Source organism: Limanda limanda, chromosome 19, assembly GCF_963576545.1.
Source record: "Limanda limanda chromosome 19, fLimLim1.1, whole genome shotgun sequence".
In the NCBI taxonomy this organism is placed as follows: domain Eukaryota; kingdom Metazoa; phylum Chordata; class Actinopteri; order Pleuronectiformes; family Pleuronectidae; genus Limanda; species Limanda limanda.
Window position 1 is genome coordinate 21,889,900 of NC_083654.1, and position 10,170 is coordinate 21,900,069.

Sequence of the window (10,170 nt, forward strand, 5' to 3'; positions counted from 1 at the left end):
TAGCGTGTAACGACCGACAGTATTTACCTTCTAGCTCTAGCGACCTTTGGCTTTTCTTGTCAGTGACTGTGGCTGTTACAGTATTTTCTTTTTCGAAAGAGGACAATAATCTTTGATAGCAGCTGTGTGTTCGTATTCCTCAGTCGTCCCAGGATTTTGGAGTCTTTTAGTCCGTCAGCATTTTAAGAAGACCAACAAAAATAACCCACTTGTTTTGAATTTTTAAAGTGATTTGAGCCACAATTCGTTGCTGAAATCGATGCGTTTCTGACTTTTCTCACAGAATAAACTGATTCTGCCAAATTCTTTTCTTTTGAATGAAGAAGCCACATGAAGAGAACTTGCTTCCTTGCAATAATCAGAGAAACTGCAAAATCTTGGAGGGACTGGGTTTAATGAGGAGAGATTAATAATACTATCATGCAAATAAATAATCAAGGAACTGTTTTAAAACTGTGACGTGTGTGTGTCTTTATTCTACATCTTTGTACCAGCGTTGAAAGGCTGAAATATCCACTGGATCAGCATAGTTTGTGTTCATCTAATTTATTACATGTTGAATATTCCTACTTGAATCTGTGATTAATTAAAAGTTGCTTGTTTGGTATTTTCTTCATAACCGACACTTTTAACATTGCTCACCACAAAGAAACATAAGAATCTGACTTTTACCAAAACTGGTCTGAAGAACCCGTTCATCATCTCATCATCACAAGACATTTGTTTGACTTCAAGTTTATTTTCAATATATTAAATATAAAAAAGTGAGTGTGCTTCATAAATCCAACAAACAAGTGCAAAACAAAAATATGTCTCACCAACAATATTTACAATAAATCTTTCAAACAATATTTAAAAAAGGCTTCTTCAATATTTACAATATTTTCTAATAAAGTTCTTCATTCATCATTAGCTCTTGCAGCAGTTTTTCAGGTGCGAGTGAACATCCAATCATCGTGCTAACGCATGACGCTCTCAGCCAATCAGAGCACAGCATAGTTGAAGGCCTCTCCATATCCCGCCTCCCTCAGGTATCTCTCGATGTCGATTGGCTGAGGCGCTCTGAGAACTGTCCTCCCATTGGCTGATTTCTCTCCCGCCTGAAGTTTGTTAATCACTTGTTGGATAGAGAGACGCTGCTTGAGGTTCCAGTGACAACAGGAAGTGATGAGGGAGAATCTGTCAACAGGTAAAACACTTAGTTTAACTTGATAAACACTTTGTTTAACTTTATAAACACTTAGTTTAACTTAACATACACAAAGTTGAACTTAATAAACACTAAGTTTAACATAATAAACACGAAGTTTAACTTAATAAACACTTAGTTTAACGTGATAAACACGAAGTTTAACTTAATAAATACGAAGTTTAACTTGATAAACACTTAGTTTAACTTCACATACACAAAGTTGAACTTAATAAATACGAAGTTTAACTTAATAAACACTTAGTTTAACCTAATAAACACGAAGTTTAACGTAACAAATACGAAGTTTAACTTGATAAACACGAAGTTTAATATAATAAATACGAAGTTTAACTTGATAAACACTTAGTTTAACTTCACATACACAAAGTTTAACTTAATAAACACTTAGTTTAAATGACTCTTTGAAATCGTTATACTCTGTGGAAACTAGTACAAGGTTTTTAGTGTTGTTTAATAAAGGATAATTAAGCTAATGGCATATGTAGTTAGATTAAATAGCTACAGTAGCGTTAATTGGTGGAATAGAAAGTGTTTAAATCACACTTTTACATTTAATCATATTTTTGACAATTCAGAATCCTTTTATCTCAACCTGGATGTTCTCAGGTCGAGTTATGATATTTCTTCTCTTTAATAAAGCCAGTTTTCTGCTGTTGGTCTTACAAGGAGCTGGAACAAGTCGCTGGTCGTTTCAGATTCTTTCCTCTTTGCAGATGCTGCAGAAGTTCAGTCGTCGGGATCTGAGCGAACGGGGGGTCACCTGCAGACACGGGGGGGTTTCATGCATTAGTGTGAAGTCTGTCAGCTGCTGCACGATTCCAATGCTTAGGTCACAGAAGGATTTGTTTATTAGATCATAATATAACCATGTAAATGATAATAAACAGCTCAAATGTATCTAAATGTAGCCCAATGCTATGATTATACCTCTACTATATATATTATATCATACCCTCTGTATATTCTTTGTATATATAAGTCTATATACACATATTTATACATGTGTACATGTTATAATTATAATTACTATTATTATATTACTACTATTATTATTATATACTGTTGCTGCCATTATTACTATATACTGCTATTGTATTGGTATAATTACTATCATATATAAATATATATTATGTTATATTATATACTATATATACTGTACTATTCTTATATACTGTCTAACAATAACATTACCATCATATCATCAGTACTATTACCATCATCTTGCCACTGCACCTTATCTACCTATTTATCTTGTGTTTCTGTTTTTATTGTTTCTACCTCAATATTTTTTATTTTATTCTATTGTATTGTATTTTATTTGATTGTATTCAAATAAACCGGCTGCTATGACGACTTATTTCCCTTCGGGGATGAATAAAGTAATCTATCTATCTATCTATCTATCTATCTATCTATCTATCTATCTATCTATCTATCTATCTATCTATCTATCTATCTATCTATCTATCTATCTATCTATCTATGTATGTATCTATGTATGTATCTATGTATCTATCTATGTATCTATCTATCTATCTATCTATCTATCTATCTATCTATCTATCTATCTATCTATCTATCTATCTATCTATCTATCTATCTATCTATCTATCTATCTATCTATCTATCTATCTATCTATCTATCTATCTATCTATCTATCTATCTATCTATCTATCTATCTATCTATCTATCTATCTATCTATCTATCTATCTATCTATCTAATAGCTGAATATTCACTCACCCAAAGTCACCATTTCATAGAGCAGGACACCAAAAGACCATCTGTCAAGAGAAGACATGGATAAGAGAAGGTTATTCAGAGTTTGGTTCCACATGTGGATAGAAATTCATAAAGACATAAAGATTTTTAGTCCTTTAATTACAGTGACACACTCACACATCGCTGCTGGGACTGAAGACTCCTCTGGCCAGAACCTCAGGCGCCTGCCACTTCTTCATCTCCATGTCCTGGAACTCCCCCGGCGAACTGGGCTGCGGTCTCCGTCGATAGGCCGAGCCCAAACCCCACAGCTTCGCCGTCAGATCTCCACCAACCAGGACGCTGCGGGCCCCCACGTTGCCATGGATACAGCCTTTACTGTGCAGGTACTCCTGGATGGTCGGATGAAGACGGGTGATGAGGAGGAGGAGGAGGAGCGGTGGAGCATCACAAGAATACTTCATAACACATCCAGACTTTTACATATATTATGGTCTCTACTGTTGTAACTGGTTGTTGCCTCAACAGCTGAGTCATCAGGAGGAAACAAAGAACCCGATAACACATTTGCTTATGGAATTACAGAATTTCACATTTCTTTTTAGTCCATGAAGCAGCGAGAGGGACAAACAACAGAAGAACCAACCAGAGCTGAGGCCACTTGTCCTCCCATGATGTGGATCCTCTTCTCTGTCATGTCCCAGGACGACTCTGACCCTCCGCTGTCCTGTAGAAGAAGAAGAAGAAAAGCGAATATTGTTTGTTATTTTTTCATGTGGTGACACCCCCACTCCTTCTCTGGGGCTACGTGTCAGGTTGGTGTGTCTGTGATATATAATAGAAGTCAATTAACTTACTGTACCTGTCAATGCAGAGGGAACTAGGGTTACTAGTGTCTGTCAGTAGAGGATATTAATATATATATATATGTATGTATGTGTATGTATGTATGCTGCCCAACACTGCCACACACAGGCATAAAGCAGTAATTGGTTTAAAGAAAATATAAGCAATTTGATTTTGAAAGTTAAGTATATATTTCAATTAACTATACCACCGTATAATTCTGTTAACAATCCACCTCTCGGTCGTCATAGAGGATATTTTTGATTCATCGATTTATTATTGGCAGATAATATCGGCCGATAAGAGCTGTATCAGCATCTATGTTTGCCCGTTTTAAAACTTTCATTTCACAGAATAAATAAAGCAGAAAAGATGTATATAAATGTTTCTTTTCTTGCTTATAAATCTTCATCGACCGCAGTTTAATAGTCTGAGCACGTTTGTGTAGATGTTCCTGTACCTTAGATTGAACAATCTGGTATTTGTAATAGATTACTGTACCTGTCTGCTTCTCCACAGGAACCCGAGCAGGTCTCTGTGCTGCAGCTCCTCCATCACCATCATCATGGGCGGCTGCAATGAAACCACGCCCAGCAGCTCGGGGAGATACGGGTGGCGTCCCAGTCCCGAGACGAAGGAGGCGAAGTCCAGGAAGTGCTCCTCCTCACTGCTGCTCGCTCTCTCTGGAGGCGGAGTTCAGACGACAACATTAGTTACGTTCAACACTCCGCTCTATATACACTTACTTCACATCATATGTGATATGTGTTCATATAAACCATATTGATATTATATATCATTTCATACAATAATATTGTCTTTTACACACTCTGTCTACATATTCTTACACTCATAGTATATTATATTATCTATTGTAGAGTCAAATACTTATATTCATACCTCTACTATATATCATATATTGTATCATACGCTCTGTATATTCTTTGTATACATAAGTCTATATACACATATTTATACATGTGTACATGTTATAATTATTATCATTATATTACTATTATTATTATATTTACTGTTGCTGCCATTATTACTATATACTGCTATATATACTGTACTATTTTTATATACTGTGTAACAATAACATTACCATCATATCATCAGTACTATTACCATCATCTTGCCACTGCACCTTATCTACCTATTTATCTTGTGTTTCTGTTTTTATTCTTTCTACCTCAATATTTTTTATTTTATTGTATTGTATTTTATTGTATTCAAATATACCGGCTGCTATGACGACTTAATTTCCCTTCGGGGATGAATAAAGTAATCTATCTATCTATCTATCTATCTATCTATCTATCTATCTATCTATCTATCTATCTATCTATCTATCTATCTATCTATCTATCTATCTATCTATCTATCTATCTATCTATCTATCTATCTATCTATCTATCTATCTATCTATCTATCTATCTATCTATCTATCTATATCTATCTATCTATCTATCTATCTATCTATCTATCTATCTATCTATCTATCTATCTATCTATCTATCTATCTATCTATCTATCTATCTATCTATCTATCTATCTATCTATCTATCTATCTATCTATCTATCTATCTATCTATCTATCTATCTATCTATCTATCTATCCATCTATCCATCTATCCATCTATCTATCTATCTATCTATCTATCTATCTATCTATCTATCTATCTATCTATCTATCTATCTATCTATCTATCTATCTATCTATCTATCTATCTATCTATCTATCTATCTATCTATCTATCTATCTATCTATCTATCTATCTATCTATCTATCTATCTATCTATCTATCTATCTACCTATCTATCTTATTCAATTGTATTCAAACATATTAGCTACACATGGGAGACGGATCCTCACATGTGTCTCTCTGAGGTTTTCAGTAGTTTGTCCTGACTCTTGTTGAGGGTTAAGGACAGAGGATATCACACAATGTTAAAGCCCTATGCGACAAATTGGGCTTTGTGAATATGGGCTGTACAAATAAAATTTGATTGATTGATTGATTGACATGTCAATTCAACATTTTTGATTTGACAAGTCACAAAAATACAGCTTTCGTGGTATATATCAGTGCATCTTATAGTTTTTGAACAGCTACAAATTGACGTCCTCAGTTTGATTTCAAGGGGAAAACTAAAGAACAAAACTTTATGTTCTGTAAACAAGTCAACAGAACATTCTCGGGATCTTTCAGCCGCTGAGGAACAAAACAACATATTTGTCTGGATCCTTCAGCAGCAGCACAGAGAGCAGAGCCTCCTCTGTGGGTCTGGCCTGGCTCGGCTCGGCTCGGCTCGGCTCACCTCTCAGCACTCTGAGGACCACGTCCCTGTTGTCCATGCGGGCTCTGTACAGACTGACTGTGTCTGTGGGTTTGATGTAGAAGGTCATCGGCAGGGCGGTGACCTGGCTGAAGGCGTTGTGACGCCTCTCGGTGGACGTCTGTGGGAATGCAGGCCGGACATTCTGCTGCACTTGCTGCACTGACATGGGCAGCTCCTCGTGTTCTAGTGGGTCGATTCCAGGAGGAGCTACAGAGATACAGATGAAAGCAGAAGGATGAATCTGTCTGTGGAGATATTTAGAAAATTGATGTGAAATGAAAAATATAACAAGACAAATGTGGAGACTCCGACACACAGCTTCATGGCTGCTCACTCACCATCGATGCCTTGCAGGTGACTCCTGTGGCTGTGCCTCTGTGTGTGTCTGCGGGCCGAGCTGTAGTTTCCAGGTGTCGTCACTCGAGGACGTTTCTTCTCAGGACAGAACCTCCTCAGGAACAAGAAGAGCAAAGTGACCAGCGTTGCGAGGAACAGCAGCGTGGGGACGATGATCACAGCCTGCATGTACTCCCTGGTGACTGAGGGAGGAGAGAGAGGAGGTGTCACTGTCAGGTCTGAGGAGAAGAAGCTCAGGGGAGTGAGGACAGACTGGAAGACTTCTACGTCCTCAGTCCCTCTGTCCTCAGGCTGTGTGTGATCATCTGTGTCCAACACACTTTGTCCTACTTGCATTGTGCTTTACGTTGAGCAGGTTTAGTTTCAGTGTTCTGCTTGAGGCACTTTGACAGGACGTTAAAATGGTTTCACCTCTGAAGTGTTGACAGGTTGATCCATCTCAACATGACATCATCCTCCACTAACAGCCGTGCTGATGTGTGGATTCATAGCTCAGTGACTAACACTATGTTTGAATGCAAATATCAGCAGTGCCCTCCGATGGGTCAGTGATGTAATAATTCAGAACCGTGCAGAGATTTACCAGTTTAACTAAGTTTTAGTCATGTGGACAAACAGGTATTTTTCCAGACGTGCACTGAAGTCTGCACATTTTCTGGAGAACGTAAATGTCTCAGTCAGTTGCTCTGGAACTTTGTAAAATGTCTGGAAGGCGTCAGCGTGGGAGTGGTCGTGTCAGTGACGTTCCTCACATGTGACAAGAACATAAATCAATAATTTATTTTTCTGATTCTATATTTTGGAGCGAGGTCCCATGTCGTCGGGTACGTTGGTCCAACCCTAACTTCACCGCTAACACAACAGCCTTTGTCCTCCTGCATTGTGCACATAGCCAAGTTGAGCTGTAATTGGACAAAGAGACAGAGACGAACTCTGACTCATCGACTCATGACTGACATTCAGAGATTGATTCTTTGACAAGCTGCTGAGTCACTGTTATTAGAAGCTGGAGAAGTTTCCACCCTGCACCTTAAATCCTTTATTTGCACGTTACTCAGCAGGAAATATAAAAGTTTAGCTCCATTGTTAGATTTAAAGTTTTCTATTTGTCAGTTGATCCTTTTATCAAATCAACTATCCCTCATGTTGACCCTTCACTGACAACCCTGTGAATACAAGGCTCTGGGTAGAAACACACACACACACACACACACACACACACAAAGACACACACAGACACACACCCTTGTAAAACACTGGAACAAAGGCCTGTGATCTGGAGCAGAAGCCATCTCTCCTCAGATCCCCTTGTGTGTGTGTGTGTGTGTGTGTGTGTGTGTGTGTGTGTGTGTGTGTGTGTGTGTCGTGTTTGTCGTGTTCTGGTTTTGACACATTCTTTGGTGTGGTGACGGATCTGCAGAATCATAAAACTTTTCTTTTCATTCTCAGTTAAGACTTTGTGGTCTGAGCTTGAACTTCCCACACCACACACGTCCAGTAGCTCTGGGTTTGCTGGTGTCCCTGTTCCCTTCTACTGGTTTTTCTAGTGAAGCTTAAACATGCAAACAAGAAATGACTTATCCAGATATAATAATCTCTCTGAGTTCATAAAGGCTTCTCGGTGAGTCAGGAGTAGTTATTTGTTCTAATTGTGTAACCACACATCGCTGTGAGTCTTTTATCTGGAGGTTGCAACATCACTGCAATCTGCAACTGGCAGTTTTATAATATGTTATCGTTACTAATACTTATTTATCACTTCGTAAGGTTAGAGACTTTCAACCTGGACAAATCCAGGAGCTTTATATTTCATGTCAACACAACCTCAGCAGAATCATCCAGGCATCGAGGCCGCTGCTGGTATTTACTGTAGTGAACATGAGACGAATGAGAATCAGAAGACGAAAAGCAAAAGATAGAAAAGCACATTCAAATATCAGGAATGAGAGAATGATCATCAAGAGAAGAGAGATGGATGAAGACATATCAGGAAACGAGAGGAGAAGCCTGTCGATTCTGATTTTAATTAATCAATACAGAAGATTTACAGGAATAAACCCCGGCAGCAGTTTGAGGAGGTTTGATGTCAGTGCTGTGAATGTAAAGGCAGAGAAAAGGAGCTTGTTTTGAAGTGAGTGGGTGTGGCAGGTTTCTGAGATACTGCTGCTGCTGTTAGATCAGTTTCCCCTTTAGATCACAGGAGGTTTTTACTACACAATATGTGTGAGTCTCAGGTGAGCAGCTGTGAATCTTCATCTGGGGCAGTAGCATCATTTTGCAATCTGACACTGATCACTGTTTTGCATTTAGCATTACACTTTTTACTTCACTTTTTATATCTTTTATGTTTTATATATTTTTTATTCAGAAATGTTTATGTCAAAATAAATGTTTCTTTGTATAAATATGGGTAAAAAGTGAGTAAATAAGAAGTATACAGTGAGTAAATATATACTGGTTTCCTATTTTTTTATTGCTCTCCTATGCATGTTGTATTTATTGTGTTTTTATGTTTCTATGTTCATTGTTTGCACCAATAACCAGAGCAAATTCCTTGTATGTGTGAACGTACTTGGCAATAAAATACTTCTGATTCTGATTCTGATGATTCTGATTTTCCACCGTGTGTTAGCGTCTTGTTTTCATGTCTCTACGCCAGCGCCAGCTAGTGGCCGGAGACATCATGTCCTCAGGTTGTCCGTCTGTGTGTGACCTGAAATCTCAAGGATGAGTTGAAGGGAAACTATCTGAAGTGGCCTTTTTGTTGTGTATTTGTTGTTGAGCTGAAATAAAAGACTATAAAATATGGGCGCGATTCACGTTTGCAGGGGAAGCTCATTAGCAGAGGAGAATGAGAAGGAAACAGGGGGAAGAGACAAGGAGGAGTGGGGGAGAAAAGGGGAGAAAGGGGGAGTAATGGTGTCCTTACGGCAGAGGTGGTCGTCCGGTGCACACAGGTTATCGACGGTGGAGTTGGACGACATGCTGCAGAGGAAGAGAGGAACAGATCAGTTTGACTATCAGCAGGAGGAGGAGATCAACACTACCCCCCCGAGCCGCTTCTTCCTCTTTAATAACTACCGGTTGTTTCCGGAGCTGTCAGAGAACTTCAGTAACCGGTGCCTCACACACCCAGATACATTTAGATCTAGATTCACACTGCAAATGTAAACTGGGATCGGTTTCTGTTTTTAATCTGAACCCACACAGCTCATTTACAGGGGCGTGTATCGTTAACCAGCTTTCACTTACACATTAGTACAGAAGCAGAGATCAGTGAAACTAAATCATTAGAATATAAACTGGTTTTCAGCATCAACTTCCTCAAATCACACAGTTAATAAACCATATTTTATCTTTACGGTTCTAGAGAACTGTCATTTTCTTAATTTCCTTACGTCTCAGGTCTCAGTGTTATAGCTCCATGTCTCTTATCTTTTGTCAATCTTAGCATAACAAATTCAAACATGTCATCTATTGTGTTTTTTCACCAGCTGAGAATTATGATTACTACCTCAGGGCTTGAATAGTGAAGAGACAATTCAATGTGTAGCATCACAGCTGATTCTGTCACCTCAGGTAAATATAGTTTGTCCTTTGATCAGGAGAAGTCACAGTTGTGTTGGATTTGTTTTAAACAAATGAGACGAGCAGAGCGACAGTCGAGTCGTCTGATATGATGAATGAGA

The 10,170-nt window shown here is 38.2% G+C and overlaps 1 protein-coding gene across 1 annotated transcript; it reads right to left on the reverse strand.

Moving 5' to 3' along the window:
• Positions 1–983: 983 nt before the first annotated feature.
• styk1a (serine/threonine/tyrosine kinase 1a) lies at positions 984–9,465 on the reverse strand. Its single transcript, XM_061092345.1, has 9 exons — positions 9,411–9,465; positions 6,463–6,663; positions 6,104–6,331; positions 4,283–4,464; positions 3,582–3,662; positions 3,113–3,327; positions 2,957–2,997; positions 1,877–1,973; positions 984–1,179 (listed from the first exon to the last, which is right to left on the reverse strand). Exons 1-9 carry the CDS (start codon positions 9,463–9,465, stop codon positions 984–986), a joined length of 1,296 nt encoding a protein of 431 aa, XP_060948328.1.
• Between the last annotated feature and the right edge of the window lie 705 nt (positions 9,466–10,170).

Coding starts and splice junctions, on each gene's coding strand:
- styk1a (XM_061092345.1), bottom strand. CDS start 9,465: ATGTCGTCCAACTCCACCGTCGATAACCTGTGTGCACCGGACGACCAC. Junction 6,332..6,462: donor TCACCTGCAAGGCATCGATG/GTGAGTGAGCAG, acceptor GTATCTCTGTAG/CTCCTCCTGGAATCGACCCA. Junction 4,465..6,103: donor GGTCCTCAGAGTGCTGAGAG/GTGAGCCGAGCC, acceptor CTCCGCCTCCAG/AGAGAGCGAGCAGCAGTGAG.